Source organism: Phalacrocorax aristotelis, chromosome 17 (assembly GCF_949628215.1).
Source record: "Phalacrocorax aristotelis chromosome 17, bGulAri2.1, whole genome shotgun sequence".
NCBI classification, from domain to species: Eukaryota; Metazoa; Chordata; class Aves; order Suliformes; family Phalacrocoracidae; genus Phalacrocorax; species Phalacrocorax aristotelis.
In genome coordinates, this window is record NC_134292.1 from 7,370,800 (window position 1) to 7,393,258 (window position 22,459).

A 22,459-nucleotide genomic window follows, 5' to 3' on the forward strand; every position below is an offset into this window, starting at 1 on the left:
GGACTAAGTGTATACACGGTGCGTGTATGTATGCGTGTGTATATATGTATGCGTGTGCATGTGTGTGCGTGCATGTGTGCTCGCCGTGTCCCTCCCTCCCTCCCACCACCCCACCCCCGGGGAGGGGAGGGAAGGAGGGGTGAGGGGCGGGGGGGGGCTCCGACGGCTCGCCTCGCTCCGGCAGCCCCAGTCTCTCCGCCAACGTCAGGGAGGTCATTAATAACCAATTAGGAGGGTCAATGAAGCTCATATATAGCCGGGCGGGAGCCGCCGAGCCGCACGGAGCCCGGCCCGCCGCCCGCGCCCCGCCGAGCCCGGCCCTGCCGCGCCCGGCCCCGCCGCCTCGCCCCCATGATGGGCTCGGTGCTGCCCGCCGAAGCCCTGGTGCTCAAGCCCGGGCTGAAGCCGCAGGGGCTCTCGCTGGCCGAGGTGATCACCTCCGACATCCTCCACAGCTTCCTCTACGGGCGCTGGAGAAACGTCCTGGGCGAGCAGCTCTTCGAGGAGAAGAGCAGCCCCAAGACCGCCTTCACGGCCGAGGTCCTGGCTCAGTCCTTCTCCGGAGGTAACTGGCGGCACCGACCCCCCCCCCCCCCCCTTCCCCATCCCGGATCCCCCCCTTTCCCCTCCCGGACCCCCCCATCGGCCCCGGGCCGGGCCCCCGGTGCCCGGCGGCGGGATGCGGCTCCCGGAGCCCCGCTCTCCCCAGGCGTGTAATAGCAGTTGACTGGGGAAGAAGGGCTTTAAATTCATTTGGTTAACTTGGGCTTGACCTGAGAAAGTTCCCACTTAAACCGCGGGCTGGGGAGGGGGCCGGGGGGGCCGGGGCCGCCCCGCATTCAGCCGCCCGGGACAATATCTTTTCTCTCGCCCCGGCATCGCCGGGGCGTCCCGGCTCCCTTTTCCCCCTCTCGGATTTCTGTTCCTCTCTTAATTTACCATGAAGGCTAATTCCATTTCCATTCACGATATGTCAACCATCTCATCTCCCCATTTTGTAAGAGGAATTCCTGGGCCCTTTTAAACAAGCCCTTGCGCCATTCAGGCACAATGTACCGCTACAGCATTCCTAAAGGACTAATGAATTTAGAATTAGCAATTTCTTTCTAGTTGAGTTTAATGAATGCAGATCACTTTAACAGCATGACAAATTGCTGGATGGGCCGAAATAGACACCATTTAACCCCCTTTCTCAGCCCCGCTCTCCCGCCCAGCCCGGGCTGCTTTTCCCAGGTACCTCCTCAATGCCCCGGGGAGAACCTTGTACCGCTTTGTAGGAACCCGGTTGGGTGTTTTCAAAGGCTCAGTCCCGGGGTTTGGGCTGAGGCCGGGGAGGGTCCCCGCTGCCCCCCTCCCCGGACACCCCGCTCCCCCCCCGGCCCTTCCCCGGGGCGCGGTGGGGCGGGAGGCGGCGGGTCCCTTTTCCGAGCCCTCTCCCGCCGCCCGCAGAGGTGCAGAAGCTGTCCAGCCTGGTGCTGCCGTCGGAAGTGATCATCGCCCAGAGCTCCATCCCCGGGGAAGGGCTCGGCATCTTCTCCAAGACCTGGATCAAGGCTGGCACCGAGATGGGACCGTTCACGGGCAGGGTCATCTCGCCAGAGCATGTGGACCTGTGCAAGAACAACAACCTCATGTGGGAGGTAACGACACCCCCAGCCCCGGCTGGCCTGGGCAGAGGCAGGCCTGGGGTGCTGGGGGCCCGGGGCTTCGTGCTGTGCTTGTGCGCCATCAGGCACCCCCGCCCGTGCCTCAGTTTCCCCGTTCGTGCAAAGATCCGGCTTCCTCCAGGGCAGGAGAAGGGTAAGGCTTCTTCAGCCCTAGGGGTGCAGCCAGCTCTTGGAGGAGCCCCGAAACACTGTTCCTCATGTCCCACGCAGCAGGATCACACCCTGCCCTTCCCCGTCATGCTGAAACACCCGGCTGGCAGCTGCCTGCCCCGGGCATGATGGCGAAACCAGCTCTGCCCATCCTTCGCTTTGTCCCAGCCCTGGTGTTGTCAACCCTGAGTGAAACTGTAGGGTCTGGGGGATCTGAGCTGCCAGGGCATCATGCATTAGTGCCCGGCTAGCAGAGGGGGTTTTCCTCATTTTTGTTTTGTTTCACTGAGTGTCAGACTTGCACTTTTTAATTATTATTAATTATTATTATAATTTTATGCCTAATAGAAGCTTGCCTCACCTTTCCTGCCACCTGGCAAAGCATCTTCCCCTGAGGTCCAGGTCTGGCAGGCACCTTCCTCCTCCACCCAGGGATGTCCCTGCTCTTTCGGGCAGCTGCAGGATGCTGAATAGCCCATTTGGGGCCAAGCTGCCGGTGGAGCTTTGCTGGGAAGGGGACTGAGGCAGCGAGCTGTGTTATCTGAGTGGGCATGGGCTGGTGGGGCCAGCCGTGCCTGCCCAGCAAGGGCAGGGTGCCCTTCCTCCACCCCGCTGCGGATGCGCCGTCCGGCACCAGGAGCAGGAAGGGTTTGGGCGTCTCCCGGCTGCAGGCAGCAGCTCCCGGCTGCCCGCAGGGTCTCAGCCCTGAGGCCGTGCTGGCTTTGAGCTTGTCCCTGGCTGAGGACTTGATCCCAGAGGCAGGTGGAGGGGCTCGCTCCATTGTGGGCAGCATCACTACCAACCGCTCTCTTCCTCCATCCCAGGTCTTCAATGAAGATGGCACGGTGCGGTACTTCATTGATGCCAGCCAGGAGGACCACCGCAGCTGGATGACCTACATCAAATGTGCCCGGAATGAGCAGGAGCAGAACCTGGAGGTCGTCCAGATTGGGAACAGCATCTTCTACAAGGCCATTGAGGTAAGTGGAGTCTGGAGGTAGCTGGGCAGCCACAGGAGGGGAGCTGGATGCAGGGACCCCACCACCCCACAGGCCCTCCCTTGTCCTTTGAGCTGTTGCTGGGGTGTCGGTGGGAGCACAGGGTGGCTTTGCCATCCCTGGCACCCAGATCCCCTGGGAAAGGCCACTGCAAGGGGTTCAGGGAGACCCCAGGTATCAGTGAGCAGCCCTTCTCCTCTCTGTCACCTTTTGTCGGGCTCATGGGGGGATGTGCGCTGAGCAGAGGGACAGCTAATGCTGCCCGAGCTTGTTTTGGGGTGTAAAGTGTGAAAAGAGCTGCAATGCTGGCCCAGCAGGGCTTTGGGCAGGAGTGGGCTTCTGATGCTCTCTTGAAAACTGGGGTTTTGTGTAGAACCTGCTTCTCTGCAGCAGGGAAAAGTTTGAAGGGGTTTCTGTGAATCCGAGGTGCCGAGTGCAGGCTGTGCTTGACTCTGCACAGCTTTTGCCCAGGGGCTCATAAGCAGCTCTGGCTGTAAATGGAGCGTGAGAGGAGGATCAGGGCTGCGGGAGCCGGGCAGGGAGCCACAGAGCAGGCAGGGCGCTGGCGCAGCTGTGCCTCGGACTGTCTGCAGCAGGCCGTGGGGAACGGCCTCATCCATGCGCTCCCGTATGAAGCGCAGGTGGGTGCTGGCATGGTGGGGAAGATGGGCAGGCCCTGGGTCCCAGGGGTGTCCCAGGGCACAGGCCACTGTGCTGCAGGGTAGAGGCTGGAGGTACCCCCATCCCACAGCTCCTCGTGGGAGATGCTGGGATGGAGGCTGGTGTCCAGCTCCCTGGCAGCGTTGATGCTACATGTGTACAAGTTGCACAGTGACAGCAGGGACCAACCCTGCTTGCGTACAGTGACCCCACAACCAGACGCTATTGCAGGTGGTGGAAGGTGGGAGCTCAGGGAGGTGTCCCTGTGGAGCCACTTTAGCTTTGAGTTGAGAGATGGAACACCTCCCATTCCATCCCAGACCAGCACTGTGGGACTGTCCCTCTGCAATATTGGGTCCAGAGTCCCATACGCTCAGGAGCGCCGGCTCCCGAGGCTGCTCGCAGCTGGGCGAGGGTCTTAGCTAGGAAAGAGCACAAGTGCCCGATAGTTCCTTGGGCAAGGGCAGCTCCCTGGATCTATCTGAGCTCCTGCACTGGCTTGCAGAGGACAAATGCTCCATGGCACAGGACCACGGCTCAGTCCTGCATTGAGCCAGCATCAGGGCTGGGTTTGGTATTGCCGCAGTGGGATGGGAAAGGCGAGGGGGTGGGTAAGAAGAGAACAGGTATTTTCTTCTGCCGCAGGAGAGTCCTGTGTGCCTCTGCAGGGCTCTGCTGCCTTTCCCCGTGCAGTGCTGCAAGAGTCCCAAGCGCTTCTGTGCTGCTCTCCCCAACCTGAACACCCCTCCATAGGCTTCAGCTGTATCAGGTCTTAAAACTGGGTGTTCTTGCGGGCAGCTGTGCCTGGTGTGACAGCAGCTTAATTGCTTTTTATTACTGTCCTTAAATTATGCAAAGAAGTAAAATAATTCCTGGTAGCTGTGGTGTAATTAGGAATACAGCTGTGTTTCTCACCTTGTGAATGCACGGACGATGGGGCAGGTGAGATGACATTTGGGGAGGTGTGCGTAGAGGTGCCGTACAGTCACAGTCAATCTGCAGGATTGCTCCCAGGGCAGAAGCCCCAAGCGCCAGAGCAGGATGAGTTCAATTCCCCCAGCACAAGCAGCAAAGTTGAAACGTTGAGAGGGCTGAACCTTGAGCGACCGGGAGGTGGAAGTGGGGGTGAAGGGTGCCTGCTGTCACACTGTGGCGTGCTCCCCGGGCATGGCAGGCGTCCGGCGGTGCTCTTGCTGCCGCTGGGTAGGTACGGGTCCCCCTGTGCCGGCAGGAGTAGAAGGGGCCTGGGCTTTTCATGTGAGAGTGCAAGGAAGGGAGGCACGGAGTGTGCGAGGGCTGGGTCACAACCGGGCATGACAGCTCAAGGATCTGCATCTTTCATGGGCTCCCCATTCCTGCCTGTGCAACGCGCCTGCAGGCACATGTGCATGCACACACGCGTGCGGTCCAAAACCGATCGCTTGTTCAAACTCATCGGGATTTGTGCACCCAAAAAGAAAAGGAAAAGCAAGAGAATTTTCCCTTTGTGGGTGTCTCTGCTCACTAAGCCCTTAGCACAGCGTCATGGGCACACAAATGCAGCACTTCAGACCCGAGCGAGCTCCCCGCTTGTTACCCTGCCTCATTGCCTCCCTCACCACAAATCCTGGATGGAAAGCGCAGCATCAGCCCGAGACTGACGGGAACAGCTCAGTCTCGGGCAGGATACGCAAACACCGATCTGATCTTAGCGGTGCCCTCTCTCAGCAGCACATGTGTCTGGGCGCGGGCACTGTCACCCTCTATGCTCTGTACCCGCCTGTGCTGCACCGTGACTCCAGCACAGTATCTCCTAGGATGCCTTTCTCACCTACTCACCAAAAGATCAGATTTATTGGGTGCCTTTTTCTCTTTTTGCCTTTAATATTTTCATGTGTTTTGCCCGTTCCTGCCCTTACTTGCTAGCTTGTTTTTCCTGTCCTCTTCCTTAGCAATGTCAAGTTGCCGCTGCTGGAAAATAAAGTGAGGGCAGCAAATTTTGGCCTTTGATCTGAAGGCCACAAGATTCCTGGGGGGCAATTTAAATTGTTTCAAGGTGTATGCACATGGGTCCTCACCTGCTGCTGGCATATGTGCACCAGTTCCAGCAGAATATAAGCGTGCATGCGTACATGTATGAACACAAGCAATGTGTTTTATCCTTCTGGTGATTTTTTTCTGTTTGCTTGTATTAAAAATAACACTTTTTTTTTTTGTTAAGAGAAAATGACACCAAGAAACAGCACCAAATCGGGATGCGAAATGATATTGGCTTCCCCTGCCTCCCGAATTCCTACTCTGCAGCCCCAGTGAGGTCTTTATGCAGAGGGACACTTAAACATATGAAGTCAAATTCCCTCTGCTTTCCGGTGCTTAGTTAGGTGCATTTTCGGTGCTCGGGTGATCTAACTTGCAATCTGTGTTTCATGTGGATGATGCTTTTCTTGGACTACTCTGTGTATGGAAAGCCGTCCTCTGAAACAGGAGGCTAATTCTAAATTTCTAAATTAGGTTCTTAGCACTAGGGACCTGCAAGGGAAAAATACACATGTATTTTATGAAGCGATGATGTTATTAGCATTGCCTGAAGCAGCTGCTCTGGTGTGGGATCACCCATCTTCCCAGCCACGACTGCTTCACGGGGGGAGGCTTGACCGGCATCTCCTGACTGCTCACTCCAGCCACCCTGGCAGTGCAGGAACATAAGGGGAAAAACAGGGGAAGAAGTGGTGCTATCATTTCAGGGAAATAGAAGCGTGGGTGCTGCAAAGCCCTTCCCTGGCCCTACAGATCTTCTTGGACTGTTGCAGCCACTGGGGCTTTGGTCACGGATGTAGGCAGCATCTTGCACCCGAGCCATGCTCTCCTACAGCAGCCCCTGACAAGCCCTTCACTGGTGCCTCTGCTAAAGTAAGCCCCGTTGGGGTCGGGTGGGAGACACTGCCTGTGCCCTGCAGCAGGAGGGTGCCGATGGCTCCATCCAGAGACAAAACGTTCTGCAGAAGCACTGAGCCGGAGCTCTGTGTCACGATCCCTGCTTTGGTCTCTGTCAGTGCAGTTCATGGGTCCACAAATGGCTTATTTCTCTGTCTTCATCCCCCCGAGCTGCAGGGACCTCTAGGTCCTTCACTCCAGAGACCCCAGCTCCATCAGTGTGCTCTGTAGCTGCTTATTTGCCTGTCACATTGTTTGTGGCCCAGCCTGGAGGAGACCACGGTGGAGGTTTATGCCAGTGGTGGATGGTGCTGAGCCATGCCATTGCCTTCAGTGCTGCAGCCTGGGCCAGGCTGTGCCTGCCTGGGAGGTGCTGGGGACTGCTGGCAGGTCCCAGATGGCAGCAGGGTCTAGCAGGAAAATGAGTATGGCCAGGGTAGGTCTGAAGCCACCAGCCGAGGATGCACGGGAGGCTGTTCCCCACCCGCTCCCAACATCCCCGTCTGTATCTCTCTCTTTCTCTAGATGATTCCTCCAGACCAAGAGCTGCTGGTCTGGTACGGGAACTCCCACAACACCTTCCTGGGCATCCCGGGTGTGCCGGGGCTGGAAGAGGAGCAGAAGAAGAACAAGCATGGTAGGTAACATCGGACACGGCCATGCGTGCAGCATCCCTGCCTGTTCTCCAGTCACCTTGTCCCCAGCTCTGAGGCCATGGGGTGGGCATGAGGCACGGACATCCAGGGGACATGTCAGATTCCCTAACTCTCTGGGGACAAACACAGGGACTATGAGACAGATCCATACAGCTTGAGCAGGTCCCCAGTAATTCAGGGGGTCACCTCTGGGCTGGCTTGCCCACAGCTACTGCTAGCCAGCAGCCACTGCCTGACCCAGCCGGGCAGGGAGGAGCAGGGAAGGTATGCGAGTGGGGGAAAGCAGCCCCAAAGCAGTGCAAATCGCCGAGTGGATGCAGCTGCCTATGTCCCCACTCTGCATTTAACAGATCTTTCCCCAAAACACCATCGCAGGAGGCTTGTCTCTCCCCAGGCTTTCGCTCTTTGCTTTTCTTGGTGGTTTCCTGAGGTGCTCCTCTGTGGGCAGGCAGCAGAGCTCCAGGGCACTCTTGGGGATGCTGTGCTCAGAGCCAGACCCTGCTCTCACTCACAGACTCCTCTAAGCGAGCCAGGTCAGACCCCAGCGGGAGAAGCTGGGACTGACACAGGGACAGTGCGCTGCTCCTGAGGAGCCTGGGCTGGAGGCCAGGGCAGCGTGGCTGTGGGCTGCGGGTTCCTGTGCTCGCCCCCTCCAGCTCTACTTGCATCTGAGGGAGGGGAAAATTGCTTTTTGTGCCCACCTATAGGGGAGATAGATTGGCCTGAGTGTTCCCCCTCACCTAAATTTGGGTGAGCCGGTTCCCAGCTCTGAATCCAGGAATATCTTGAGTTGGAAGAGACCCATAAGGATCATTGAGTCCAACTCCCTGCTCCTTGCATGACTACCTAACACTAAACCATATGAGTAATAGCCTCCTCCAGACGCTCCTTGAACTCCAGTGCCCACTTCCCTGGGCCCCATCCCAAAAGCCCTAAGTGCCAGCCTGCGACCCTGCTCTGCCGGATGGCTGTCTTTGCTCATGGGCATCCTCAGCAGGCAGAGGAGCCAGCGAGGGGGCACGGGGTGGTTATTTAGGACAGTCAGCACCTGGGGCCTTGGGGAGGGATGAGCTGCTGTGCTGGAGGGCAGTGCCTGACAGTCCCATTGTCCCCAGAGGACTTCCACGCGGTGGAGACGGGGGCCAGCACGACGGGGCGTATGCGCTGCGTCATCTGCCACCGCGGCTTCAACTCCCGCAGCAACCTGCGCTCCCACATGCGCATCCACACCCTGGACAAGCCCTTCGTGTGCCGCTTCTGCAACCGCCGCTTCAGCCAGTCCTCCACCCTCCGCAACCACGTCCGCTTGCACACCGGCGAGCGTCCCTACAAGTGCCAGGTTTGCCAAAGTGCCTATTCCCAGCTCGCCGGGCTGCGGGCACACCAGAAAAGCGCCCGCCATCGGCCCCCCAACGCCTCCCTGCAGGCTCACTCGCCGGCCCTGCCCGTGCCCCATCCCGCCTCCCTGGCCCATCACATCCCTACCATGGTGCTGTGAAGCTCTGGCGCGGCAGCGTGTTTTTGGACAACAAAGACTGGTGCCGAGACATGCAATGAACTGGGGGGTGTTGGCCCTTAGCAGAACTGGGGGGGCAGAGGGCTGCTTTGTGTGTTGAAGGTGGGGTACTGGTTTATTTTCAGAGCATCTCTGCACGGCGTTTGGCAGGCTGTTCGGTGAGTGAGGGGGACCCCCCAGCTCTGCAAGCCACTGGTGCAGCCACATCGCATGGGATCCTCCCCGGGAAGGTGTGGTGTAGGGTGGGCTGCTGGTCCCTGGGGTTGGCAGGGGGAGAGGGGCAAAGGGAGACAGTGGGATGCCCTGTGTGGATTTGCTGGTGCACTGGGGGAGGGCTGGGGCAGCCTAAAAGCTGGGTCTGGATGAGTCACACCTGCGTTTTACAGATGATTTGATGGAAAGAAAAATTGCTGTTATCCTTCCTCCTCTGCTCCAGTGGGTGTCCAGCAGAGACATGTGCCCGTTCAAAAAGGCTGACATAGCCCTGTTGTGGCCACCCCATTCCTGCCTGTTTACCCCAGGGCCTGCTTTGGCCTTGGTGGCTCTTTTCACGGGACACATTTCCCTCCTTGGGAGCCCTGACTTAGCAAACAGCTGCGTCGTCCCCCCTCAGTCCCCTTGCCTGCTGTGCCTTGGGGTTTGCCTGCCACCTGCCAGAGACGCTGTGGGCAGAGGGGACAGGCCACGTGCCACGGGGACACCCCCAGCACGATGTGCCGGCTGGAAATGCCCATCTACGGGCAGGTTTCGCGGAGGACCCTGTGCTCTGGCGGGATGTGCCTGCTCCGGCCCCAGGAGCGCCGTTCCCCGTTGCTCCCCGTTGCTCCCCGTTGCTCCCCGTTGCTCCCCGTTGCTCCCCGTTGCTCCCCGCAGCCGTGAGGGAACATTTCGGCTGTTACTTCTGCTGCCCTCTGGGGACAGAGAAAACCAGTCCCTGGGCCAGCTCTGTCCCCAAGGACAACTCTAAGCGCCCTCTGGAGTCCTGCCACATGAAAGAGGAGGGCCGTGTATCATAAAGCTTAAAAGAAGGTATTCTAATATTAATTATAAGTCTAAGATGTATAAAGTTCTCACAAACTGTGTTTTACTTCCAGAAAAAAAGAAAACAAACAACTGTCACTTTAACTTTGTAAATATTTATGAAAACATTATTTACAAAACTTTGATATTATATATTATTTGATTGTATATGTACACAGTGTAAATACATTTGTACCTCTCTCTTGTATTCTAAATAAAAATTACTTGGAACATTTATCATTTAGAAGATGGATCGTTTGGAGAGCTTTATTTTGCTCCATGCTGGGGCAAGGATGTACAGTTGGGGTGAGTGAATGTTTGGACTAGCGCACAGTGAATAAGGAGATGTAGCATCATCTGCTGGACCAAATAGTGCAGCTGGGAAGCGGAAAGGTCAGCTTTGGGCCGCAGATGCCCTTTTGCAGGTCTGAGAGCGAAGGGGTGGGTGCTGGCTGACTAGGGAGCGGGCGGTGCTATTGGGTCCGGCACCTCCCTGTCTCCAGGCGTACAGTCGCTGTCTGAAGCGAGAGCTGTTGGTATCCTTCGATATCTCCCATGTGTTAATGGTCACATTTCAGCCGTGACAGGCTGCAGGTGCAAGTCTTACTTGAAAGAATAACTGATTTTGGTCCTGAGGAAGCAAAGCATTTGCTGAAGGTCATCGCTGGCGCCTTTTTCCTTGGTATTTTCTCAGCAGCTCTGAGAGTCTAACTGGTGTTTGAATTAAATGAATAAAACTTCCTCACAAACATGTTTTTTGCCGCCGGAACAGCTTTGCCGAGGGGAGGGGTAAATTCCTCATCCCTTGGAGATATTTAAGCCACCCAGCTCCTGTCGGCCTCCCTGTACTTCACCGACAGGGGTGCAGGTGTGGCTCCAGGACCCTGCCTTTCACCTCGGAGGAGGATTAGGGGATTATGTTCAGAACACGGGGGGAACAACTCGTGTGTGCACAGGGGCACCCCCAGAAGCGGGGGGTGCTGCTTCCCTCTGTGGCAAACGCAGCCTTTGCCCGCAGTGCTCCCCTTCACCCCGACTGAGGTGCTGGGGGCGCAGGGAGAGGCCGGTGGGGGCCCGGGGCAGCGGGGTGGGCTCCCAAGGAGCCAGCCCCGGCCGTGGGGCTGCGCTCCTTCCCGCTCAGCCCCACAGCCCACCCGCGGCGGGCTGAGGTACCTTGCCCGCACTAGACATGGCCCCTCTCTCCCTTTGGATTGCAAAGCAGTGAAGCCCACGATTCCCTTTCTTGCCAGAAACCAAAATGGCCGCTCACCAGCCTCACCGCCTTCCCATCACCTCTGCCCGCACTCAAGATGGCGGCGTCCGCGCTTCAGGCGCGTTTTCGCCAGCAGCCAACGTGGCGGGCGGAAGGCGCGTGTGCACGCGACCGCCGGCGCTGCGCCGCCCGCAGTCAAGATGGCGGCCATCAGCATGCGGCTCCCGGTGGCCCGCAAGCCGGTGGGGCCGGGTGCGCCCCGGGGCGGCGAGAAGCACCTGGTGGCGCCGGGGGACACGATTACCACGGACACGGGCTACATGAGGTGGGGGCAGCGGCGGGGGAGCGTGGGCCGGCCGGCCTCGGGCTCTTCTCAAACAGCTGCTCTCTCCACAGGGGCCATGGCACCTACGTGGATGAGGAGAAGCTCATCGCCTCCGTGGCCGGCGCCGTGGAGAGAGTGAACAAGCTGGTGTGCGTCAAAGCGCTGAAGACCAGGTGAGCATGGCCGCCTCCTCTGTGCAGGGAGCAGGAAGTCCGGGCACCTGTGCTGCACGAGGGATGGCGCCCATCTGCCGGCTGGGCCCTTTTCTGGGGAGAATGAGGCGTTTGATGGGCTGCTCTCTCTGTCCTGCTCCCAGGTACAACGGCGAAGTCGGAGATGTCGTGGTCGGGAGGATCACGGAGGTAAAGTTCGTGTTTTCTGGGGTGCCACGGAGGAGAAGGATGGCCTGCTGGCTGGCTGTCAGGCTGGCCTAGGTTGGTCTGATCTGGAGCTCTTCTGACAGTCCTAAAAGCACATTAGTGCCCCTGCACTGTTAGCGTGTGGGTTTTAAACGAGATGAGGCAGGAAGTAGTCGTCGTCAGAGCTGTCTCCTCCTGCAGGCTTGGCTGGCTGCAGGACCTCCCGTTCCGCTGAAGGGCTTCTGCTCAATTTTTGAGTGCATATCAACAGACTATTTTTCTTCTCCAGGTTCAGCAGAAGCGATGGAAAGTAGAAACGAATTCCAGGCTAGATTCAGTCCTGTTGCTGTCATCTATGAATTTACCTGGTGGGGAACTGGTGAGTGTAGCTCACGCAGAGCAGTGCCAGAGCCCTGTTGTCTTCTGCTTCCATGGCAGAAGCCAAGGCACTGGGAGATTCTGGAGCCCTGCCCAGTTAGCACAAGGGTAGTGCTGGGTTTTGTGGGTCGGTCTGTAGTGCTCTGGTATCTTTAACTCTTAGTGTTATGTGGACATAAACACATCAGTGATCTAAAGATGTGCTAGTCTGCCTGATGTTCCTTTGGTGACGACTGCATTTTCCGTGGCACCCTGCAATGCAGGTGTCCTGCTGCAATGTAGGTGTTAGCTGACGTTTTCTCATTCTGAGCTACACGTAACTTTTCTTGCATTGTGCGTTTCAGAGAAGGAGATCAGCAGAAGATGAGCTTGCGATGAGGGACTATCTGCAGGAAGGGGACCTCATCAGTGTATCCTTCTACTGCTGACACTCAGTCAGAAGAGCCAAGGGCGTGGGGAGAACAGCCAGACCTCGGCTAGCCTGGCTGCTAGGGAGGGCTCTCTGCCAGGGGCAGCCAGTGGCTGTTGGCACTGGGCAGCATTAGGGACCTTGTTTCCTTAAGCGGCACTGACAGGCAGAGGTCCAGTCTGTGTTTTCTGATGGGGCCATATCACTGCACACCCGGAGTCTGAAATATGGGAAGGTAAGTTGTTCAAAAGCACTCAGTCTTGGCTTAATTCTGCTCCAGTTGACTTGTATAAGGCCTTTTGGGGGGATTTTTTTAAGGAAAAAGCTCTGGAGTAGAACGGGATGTTGTTATGACCCTTCCTGCAGGTTAGGAAGAATCTCCCTACATGGGAGCACAGAGCAGAGTTTCCCCAAAGCAGAGGGAGTGCCCTTGAGTTGCCCCTTGATCTCCTCCTCTCCCTGTCCACTATTACAGCCTGTGAGTCCTGTTTCCCCCACTAGCTGCTTGGGAATTAAACCCTGCAGCGAAAAATCTTCTGACTCAAACTTCATCACTACCCTTCTGCAGGCCATTGCCTCTGTGACTTGTTTCTCTCCCCAGGGCTCTATTTTAGGCTTTATGCAGTTGGCATTTATCTCTGGTTTTGTGCATTGAAATAAGCCAAGGGCCCATTGGAGCATACACTGCAGTTTGGGATTACCAGACCAAGGGTATTAGCACTTAAAAGATGAAAGTGAAGTGTGCTTATTGCACAAAGGGTGAAGGACAGCGATTGGATTAAGAGGGAAAGTGTTCTGCTAAATTGGGCCTCTCACTTCTCATTTTTCTGCAGGGATGGTTGATGTGTGGTTACAATCAAGATATTATTAACACTTGTGCTAAGCACTTAGAGTATTCTTCATCTTCAAAGGACTGCACAGGCATTAGCTAATCCTCCCAGCACTCCCAGAGGCAGGCAGGTTTTATATTCACTGTTCCACTGGAAAAGATGTTAAAATGGACTGGTTCCTAGACCAGGAGTGGAGTGCATGTCAGTGGCTTGATGTTATCGACGGTGGCTTGTGTCTCTCATGCTGACTCTTGTGGTTTCTTCTTCAGCTTGGCCAGGGTGTGCTCGTTCAGGTCTCGCCCTCCCTTGTGAAACGCCAGAAGACTCACTTCCACGACTTGCCTTGTGGTGCATCTGTGATCCTCGGCAACAACGGTTTCATCTGGATCTACCCAACTCCAGAGCAGAAAGATGAAGAGGCAGGGGGCTTCACCACCAACTTGGAGGTGAGGGTTCAGGGAATACGAACCTTCTCCTACAAACGATGTTTCATTAGTCTAACATGGTCAAAGGCAGGTGAATAACTTGAGACTTTCAAGATTCGGTATTAAGTTCAAGACAAAGCTTTTTTACAGTGCACTTGCAATGTTTCCATGTGTATTCATCTCTTTTCGTCTGTCCTTCCTCAGCCGGTTCCCTTGTCTGACCGAGAGGTGATCTCACGGCTCCGAAACTGCATTGTGGCTCTGGCTTCTCAGAATTTGATGCTCTTTGACACCAGCATCCTGTATTGCTATGAAGCGTCCCTTCCTCATCAGGTGGGGATACTAGTGTTGTTTACTTTACTCCACACTGCAGGGAGGGAGTAGAAAGGCCCCATCAGTTGCTGCTGAAGTCAGTAAGTGAGGTGGTAGGGTTTCCTTTTGACTTTCGAAAGGAACCTGTAGTAAGTGACAGTATGAACTTCCCATTTCTGCATAACATAAGTTGCCTTGCACATTTTCAGGGATAGTTTGAAGGGTTCTGCCTCTGGCAAAGTCCAGCTGCTCCTATAGAGAAACAGTTCCATTTTTTGATAGATGTGTATCCCTTGCTGGGATTATGGGCCCTCTGCGATCCCTGTGAAAATAGTGTTAAATCTGGGATTGTATGAGGGTAAGGTGCACCTTAAGCACAAACAAAAAAGCAAGTGTCATGTATTGTACAGAGACTGGTCGTCTGTTTTTATCTGTATCCTGCACTGCTGGAAGGCTCCCTCAATTTGACCTCTTGCTGTACAGCTTTTCTCTGTGATTTCTGCCAGCACGATCACTGGCAATTCTTTTTTCATAAACCAACAAGATCTGAATTGTTTTCTGCTTTCATTCACAGTGGCAGCCTACTCAGCTAGATGGGATGTTCTTTTGAACTATACTTCTGTTTAAGTCATTCCTCCCCTTCCCAAATACTGGTGTGTGTCCTTCAGGAAAGATTAGGAATTGTCAGTAGCGTATCCTTTGATTTCTTAGGGTCTCCGTAGGACTGCTACCTCTGGCAAAGTTGGCTTTACTGTTGACCCTCTGCCACGATAGTCTTGTTTGACCACAACCCTCTAAACTCACTCGCTGCTCATTGCTGTGTACCAGGGACCCTTGTCCCCACCGAGTGTGCAATAGTAGTAGTTGCTTTTTGGTGCCAATGTTACTTTTCTTTCCACTCCAGATCAAGGACATTCTGAAACCAGAGGTGATGGAGGAGGTTGTTCTGGAAACCCGACAGAGGTTGCTGGACCTGGAGGGATAGGCCACGTGGCCAGAAGCAGTCCTTTGAAGTCCCAGCATGGCAGCTTTTGATTCTCAGTATTTTTTTTTACAGTGTTCCAGTCCCCAGTGTTCATTCCATACTTGAGAAAATACCAAAATCCCTCATTTTAACTCCTAGGATACCTCCTGAGCCCTTTTAGTACGACAGTACTAAATAGTACTTGAGTACAATGGCCTTTTAGTGCAGCAGCCTGAAAAATTGATATCCAACCTTTATGAAGATGGAGATGCAACTGGGACATGTCTCATAGCACTTGTTGCTGTGTGTAGTGCCCTGAACTTGGTGCAGAATGATAGGAAGGGATGTGTTCTCTGATGTTTCCTTCTTCCCAAAGGCTTTCTAAATGGTTTTGGTTTTCCTTTACTGTGATACAGATCTGCCAGTCTGTCCTCTGACTGAGAGCTTTTGTTTGTCTCTAAGACTGCAGATCACGGGTACAAGTCTGTAGAGGACAGGAGTATCTGCACCCTTGCTAACCACATTTTGAGCCTGGCTGTTCATGGCTTTTATGTCTCAAGGGTATGAGATTGGATGTGGTATGATGTGGGTGTCCACATGAGCCAGGAGCCATTGGCAAGCCATGTCTTCTCAGTCTCCGTGCATCCTGCTGTTCCCTTTTTTTATGGCTGATGTGGTGAGCTCCTCCTCTGAGGAGGCTCCGGTATTAGTTTCTGTTAAATATTTTACATTTCAATAAATGTTTTTGAAACAGATAAGTCATTCAGGAGTGTGTGCATTAGCTTGTCTTTCTCCAGAATGAATTGGGTCTAGCTTGAGAGCTACAGTGGGCTCGAGTGTCCTTGTGCCAGGACACTCAGAATGGTTGCAATATCCTGTTATCTCCTCTTCAACTGTTGCTCCTCGTCCCCGTAAAGCAGGACTTGACCTTCCCCTTCAGCGTATCTTCTGTGCAGAGTTCCTCCATAAGGAGATTTCCTGGCATTGTTCACAGTGGCTCTCTCGACATTGCTTCCCTGCAGGATCCCATGGGGAGGTGAGTCGTGCAGCAGCTGTGCCTGTGGGATGACAGGGAGCCCAGTATAACACTGGCAAAGACCCTAAGGCCAGTGGCTAGAACTGGGCACGCAGAGCCAGATGCTGGCAGTCAGTTGCCTTCTCTGTACAGAATGGATATGATGCTTTCCTTAGAATGTCCTTTCAGATCTCTGGTGCTATGTTAGAGCCATTTATGTTATAGGTGTATTGTGTTTATATATTGTATTTGTATGGTATTGGAGCTGCTTGCACCACAGTGTTGTGATCCTTAAAAAGGATGAGAAAGCAAAATGTCTGCCCTACTTGTCCCTGAATGTAATTCTAATATTGCAAATTCTCATGCTTGTACCAGGCAAAAGGAAAAATCATTTGCTCAATCTTTTCCTGGGAGCTAGAAATACCCTTTGTAGCTTCTCGTCTAGTTCACACTGCTCTGCCTGTGGTCTAGAGTAAGCACTAGGTGGCAGCTTTGTGTCGTGTTTGTAGCATTTATCCTCCCCAGCAGCAGCTCTGCCTCATTGCCCTGCCAAATAGCAAAGGCTGGATGTCTGCCACCAGCGCTGCTACCTAAATACTAGAGCATTACGGAGCTCAGTGGCTAAGGACAAGCAAGGACGTGGTTAATGCATTCTGCTGCTGCACAACTCAAACTTCTGCCTGTGCTGCCTCTGTAAAGTAGTACTTAACTTCTTGGGGAAATTGGTGGAATGTTCCACACAAGACCCAGGAACTGTTATTTTTGAGTTTTATGAGAATTCCCTAGAAAGTGTTGCAACAATCACATCCTCAAGATGAATTGGGAAATTTGAAAACTAAATCCTGATGGTGACCCTTTCGGGCCTGTGCGTGAGGCTGGTAGCAGCATTATCCACATCTGCATGGACAGGAAGAGTGCAAAAAGGCTAAAAGCTTTAGCAGCCTCTGCATTGTTCAGTTAGAAAAGTACCTTTTTTTTCCCTACCCAATTGCTGTAGTTTAGCAGCTGTTTATCTTACTACCATATGGGGAGATTCAGGGATTTCTGCTGTGAGGCTTCTAGGTATAAGCAGATTGGGGATATACCAGCAATGAGATAAAGTGTCTGTGTTCCCTTTTTTAAAGCATTTTTGAAGGCTGATGGGGAGGTCTGTATTTAATCCAGTAGATCTATTTGCATCTGCCACTTAACTGACGCAGATTTGTTAAATTTAAAGGGCTAAGGGGTGAAGAGACTGTACTTCACTACTACCCAGAGAGATTTGATACGTGGAAGTGGTTCTGCTGAACTGGTACATCAATGTGAAATGCTCCTCTGTCCTCAAGCAACCTCTCTGAAGGCATTTAACAGGTCAGGAAGGGGTTGGGGGGTATGATGCTCTTGAAAGTGCCGTCAGTAATGTAGTGGAAATATGCTGAGGAAGTGTGCTCTGGAGGTGGCTAATTTAGACTTGGATCATGCTCATGGGTACCAAGCACGAGCCATCAGGCCTGTAAGGTGAGACAGTGCCAGGTTCTCATAGCAGATCTTCGGGAGAGTGTGCTGGTGTCTCTGCAGCAGGCTGTGTGGGCTGCACAGCTGGGTTGCTATCTTCCATCCCGCCCCGTCTCTTTTTTCCTTCTGTTTTTCTTTCCTCTACATAGCAAATCTTTAACACTGTGGTTCTATTTCCAGGCTTCTTATGCTAGCCTTTTCTCCCCATTGTGAGCCTTGTTTTGGTTATTTATGCTCAATAAATGAGTATACAACCTGAAAACCAATGAGCTCAAGATGTGGATTGCTTCAGCACTGAGCTTTCTGATTCTTCCCGCTTGCTGCAGCATTCCTGATATTTTGGCCTTGGGGATGTATTAAATGGGGGAGAGTATGCGACTCATCCAGTTCCCGTGATCCGCGATTTAAACCTGAGAACAAGAGCACCAGTTGGTAAGGCTTGGTTATGGATCTTCCCTGCTGTGTGTGGGCGGCTGAAGGTCCCGGTATTTTCCTTCTTGGCCACGAGGGGTCATTGCTGTTCTTTGCAAATTCAGCCAGGGCTTTGCCAAGCCCAGACCTGAATTCTGTGAGAAGGCTTCCACGAGGGCATTGCTGGCAGTTCCTGCAACCCCATCAAGCTCAGTTTTGCAAGCCAGCAAGTAACAAGAGATGAGAGCGACAAACTTGTGTGGGGAGGGAGAAACTTCCTGAGCAGTTTCAGAGGTGTCTCGGAAAGGCACCAGGCCGGCTGGGGTTTACTGCTGATTTGGCTGAACCTTGTGACTTCACTCTCTTGACAAACATCAAGGGCCACCAGTGCTCATGCATCTCAAAAGCAACTGGACGTGCTGCTGGGGCTCATGGCTCCCATATAGAGAGGCTTCAAGTATGACTGTCCCGTCACAACCCACAAAACGGCAAATGACTTTTCCCTAGTGCCCAGCAGAGATGAGTGAGGCATCAGACAGGGTGCAGGGGAGGCGCTGGCATCTTGGGTAGGTGGGGGAGCTGGGGCCCCTTTCTCCATAGGCAGGTCTGCACGGGAGCATGGGCAGGCTATATAAGAAAAATGCCTCTGAAATGGGAAGTGCTTGAGCAAAAGCAGTGTCCTCTTAAATTCTTGAAATTGTGGGATTTTGCTAGGCAACTTCTAAGAAGGTAGGGTGAAAAGGAAGAAGTGATGGCTTCTCTGTGGTTTAAGAACAAAACCATAGTCAAAAGCAGGGTGGGAAAAAAACTGAGTAAGTGTTCATTTTAATATGAGGAACTAAAGTGCCTGTGCAGGCATTAAAACAGCTTAGACCAATCTGATTTCTTTGGTCACCAGTGTCAGAGAGCATGGAGCCTGTTTGTAAACCGGCTGTAGCACCGGCCTGTGCTGCTTACTCCAGGGTTAATACATGGCACAGATGTGCTTGAAAGGGGAGCTAGTAAATAGTTCCCTTGCTGGTGAGTGCTGCCTGTAGGAACGAGAACACAAAATCACTCGTCTGTAGAAATAATTTTCCTGTTTCATGGTGGCAGTGTTTGATTCATGTACTAATACGAAGAATGGCAACCCCTCCCTTTACTCCCAGTAATAGCCATTGGGATTTAAAATTTGTGCTAATGGTTTATTAATCCAATTACTGCTGCTTATTACATTACTTCTGCATCATCTGCATGCAGTTTGGCTGTTCAGTTGAGGGGAATGGTATAAATACAAAGCTTTGAGCAGACCCTACAAGATACTGAAACCCTGCTGAGATTATAGGCAGTCCTGAAATGCTTGTCTCAGGTTCCTGAGAACCACTAATTAATATGCTAAGGTTTGTTATTTGGGGAAGAGGTTGAAGCTTTAGGATGTTGTTATTGAGGAAATGGAGGAAACGTGACTGCAGCTGTGGGGTGTAACAACCCACACTTAACTGAAGGTAAACAGTAGAACACAGGCCACATGCAAGGCTTGACTGAAATAAAGAGTCTGTAGATTTTTTTTAAGAAATTATTATTTATTCTGCATTCACACAATCTTTCTGCCTCTGGCTTTAATAATTTCTGAAACCACTGGGCAACTTCAAGTTTGTTAACACAAGACAATCACGTTCACAAAAACTGGCAGCAGGGTAGGGGATGGGAAATACAATACCCTTCAGGAAGGAAAAGAGGGCAGATAATCTTGCTATGATATTTGGGTGTGACCAGCTGGCCTATCTGCCTGGGGATAGCCCCAGATTAACTGCAGCACTGCTTTGGGAAATGCTTTTGGAGCAGCTGCTGAGTGGAAAGAGGTTGGGGGCTGCTGGCAAAGAACCTGCCCCACTTCGCTGCTTATGATTGCACAGCATCAAAAGGAATGCCTGCCTGCTGATCTGAATGATAATTTCACCTAGTCTGTTAAATAAAGAGTATGTACATTCGCCTGCAAGATCTCAGGTGAGGCAGGGAGAAGCATATATACAGCCTATATTGTCCACAGCACAAGTCCTGCTTATTCACAGTTACCTTTGTGTATTTTGGTCAAGGTCTTCTGAGTGTCACGGACCTGTGGTAGCCTTCTGGTGTTCGCTCTGCTTCAGCCCTGCCGTGGTAGGAGAGATTATCCAGGATGCTCCAGTCAGACCCAGAAGGGAATAACTTTTTCAGTAAGGGATGGTTGGTGCTGTTTTTTGTAAAAAAATTTCTCTCAGACTGCTTGGCCTGTGTTGACAGATAGTTTTGTTTTTTTAGTTTCCTTCAATCCGTGGGAGCTGAGCAGGGGGTTAGATCACTGCAGTGAGAAGCTGATCTCCATTAGTGAGAAAAACCTGGCAAAATTCTGCTGAGTTCAAGAGATGTGACCCTGGATTTGTCTCAGTGTAATGTACCAGAATTTCTCTCTTGCGTATGTGTAGCACAAACAGCCTCAGTACCTGCAATTTGAGTCACTGACGGAACGGAAATGGTTTGGGATCAGTCTAAGAATTAGTGGTGTAGGAGCAGACTGGCACAGGAGAGGTGGAGGACCCTGTAGGGCCGTGTGAAGTGCTACATTTCAGATGCTATTGTTGGAAGATGAAAAATACATGTCGGCCAGGGACCTTGAATATGGCGTAGGAGACATGGAGTATGTTTGGATTTGTCACAAGGGAGGAGTCAGTATAAACAAGCCGCTCTGTGTCCAGATGGTTACCCTGAGCAGGAGGCTCCTGCACAAAATTGCATTTGTGTTTTCTCCCGTTGTTGAGTGGGAGCAACTGCAGACCTTTGACCAAAATGGCCTGACCTCAACTGCTGCCTCAAGCCTCTTCTCTTCCAAGGTGAAATGGAGAACGTATGAGAAACTAAGTATATTCAGCAGCGACACTGTGTGTGCTCTTTAGCTCAGGGAATGCTTGTGCTGCATGTCTAAGGGCACCACAGTGCAGGCTGAAGAATTTGGAGGTTTAACTTCATCTTTTTACCAAATGGTGCATGAAAGTAGATCAATAAAATGCCTGTCACATTCACTGGCCTCTCTGGCTGTTTTTGGTATCAAGTTCTGCATATGGTCTGGCAGCATTAATAAGGAAGCGAAGTCCTTTGTGTAAGCAGGGTGACTGATCCCGGGCTGTGGAAAAGCTGATGGTTGTGCACACAGCTGACCCAGCAAGGATCTCTTCTTCCCTGTCCATCTCTTCAAGAAATCCAGGGTCCAGAGCTGGCCAGGGCCCTGAGACCCGTGCGCAGGAGGGGGTCTCTAGCTGGCGTGAGGACCAACGAGCTCTCATTGTCACATCTAGGGGGAAAACAACTTGGGTGGCTGTTGCAAAGGGGTAAGGGATTTGATATGAGCTTTCTGGGTCCTTGGCTAGCATTTACTATTGACGTTATACTAGCAAATATCTCTGCTACCTCCCATTTCCACCATCTTCCACTTCATCCTTCTTCCCCTCATGGCTCCCCTTCAATTTCCTTCATCTTCCACTTCATGCCCGCTCCATCCACCTCATCTTCCAAGATGATGGAAGGGGGATCTCCATCCCCTCAGGCCCCTCATGGCACCCCCATTCCCCTCCCGGCTCACCTCCTTCACCCCCCCCCCCCCTTCCCCTCACGGTCCCCCAGCCTCTGCTTGGCCCCTTATTCCCCCCAGGGGTTCCCCCCCCCCCCGGGACTTCCCTCACGGACCCCGCTGCCCCGCACCGCCCGGCAGGTTCCCGTCATGGCGGCGGGCCGGGAGCGGGCCCGGGCTCGGGCAGCGGCCGGGGCGGGAGGCGGGGGCGGTGGAGGAGGAGGGGCCGGAAGGGGATGTGACCGCCCGCCCCGCCGGCCGGGGACGGGGCCGCGCCGCGCCGGGGGTTCCGGGATCTCCCTCGCCGCCTGCAGCCGACCCCCGCCAGTCTCGCTCCGCACCGCGGGTGCCCCCGGCGGCAGCCCTCGGGGTACCGCCCCCGCCTCACCCTGCGGCCCTTCGTCTCCCTCCTCCTGCCAGGCCTGGCGGGGTCCCCCCCGGGCGTGCGGCCGCCCGGCCCCGCCGCCCCCCGCCCGGCCCCCTCCACGCCTCCCGCCGCGGCCGGGCCGGGCTGGGCCCTGCTCCCGCTGCCCGCCCGGGCCTTGCCCGCCGCCGGCCTCCCCCGCGGGGATGCAGCCGGTCCGGTCACCCCCGTTTGACCTCTTCTGGCTGCTGTGCAGGAACCGGCCTCCCGGAGCGCGTCCCCGGCCTCGCACCCCGTCCCCGGCAGCCGGCTCCGTCTGAGGCGGGCAGCAGGCCGGGAGGGCGGCCACCTGCCCCGGCCCGGCGGCCTCAGCGTTGCTTCGACGCCACCATGGCCCCACCGGCCCGCTTCGCCTCCGCCGGTGTGCGGGAGAGGTAGCGGCGGTGCGGGCGGCGCGAGGCTCGCGATGGGAGAAGGCGAGGCGTCGTGAGGCCGGAGCCCCCCGTCCCGCTCCCTCGCCCCAGGGAGCGTGTGGAGCCTGCCAGGCCCAGAGCCGCCTCTGCTTCGCCGTGCGAGCTGACATGGTTTCAGCGTACTTGATCCTGCTAGACTTCAACGACACTTGAAGCCAAACACGTGGCTCTTTGCCCTTTGCTAACTCAATGCTATGCAAAAGAAAAGGAGGAAAAAAAAAGAAACCTTGACACTGGTTGCAGTGGGAATGGCTGTTTCCTGCCCTGGGTGAGCCTACATGTGTTTTCCTGCTTGTGAGGAGAACTAATTCTCCTTTACCTGGT

At 54.1% G+C, this 22,459-nt stretch overlaps 2 protein-coding genes across 3 annotated transcripts; both read left to right on the plus strand.

The window, feature by feature from the left end:
* Nucleotides 1-351: 351 nt before the first annotated feature.
* PRDM12 (PR/SET domain 12) lies at nucleotides 352-8,542 on the plus strand. Its single transcript, XM_075112272.1, has 5 exons — nucleotides 352-565; nucleotides 1,450-1,640; nucleotides 2,642-2,797; nucleotides 6,914-7,025; nucleotides 8,160-8,542. Exons 1-5 carry the CDS (start codon nucleotides 352-354, stop codon nucleotides 8,540-8,542), a joined length of 1,056 nt encoding a protein of 351 aa, XP_074968373.1.
* Nucleotides 8,543-10,889: 2,347 nt separating this feature from the next.
* On the plus strand, nucleotides 10,890-15,557 carry EXOSC2 (exosome component 2). Of its 2 annotated transcripts, XM_075112476.1 has the most exons (9): nucleotides 10,890-11,118; nucleotides 11,190-11,291; nucleotides 11,435-11,480; nucleotides 11,767-11,856; nucleotides 12,200-12,265; nucleotides 12,431-12,499; nucleotides 13,364-13,540; nucleotides 13,724-13,852; nucleotides 14,736-15,557. In XM_075112476.1, exons 1-9 carry the CDS (start codon nucleotides 10,994-10,996, stop codon nucleotides 14,814-14,816), a joined length of 885 nt encoding a protein of 294 aa, XP_074968577.1. In that variant the 5' UTR covers nucleotides 10,890-10,993; the 3' UTR covers nucleotides 14,817-15,557. The 2 variants fall into 2 exon arrangements, with proteins under 2 accessions (XP_074968577.1, XP_074968578.1); XM_075112477.1 differs by lacking the exon at nucleotides 11,767-11,856 and having other exon boundaries at nucleotides 10,963-11,118.
* The last annotated feature ends 6,902 nt before the right edge of the window (nucleotides 15,558-22,459 follow it).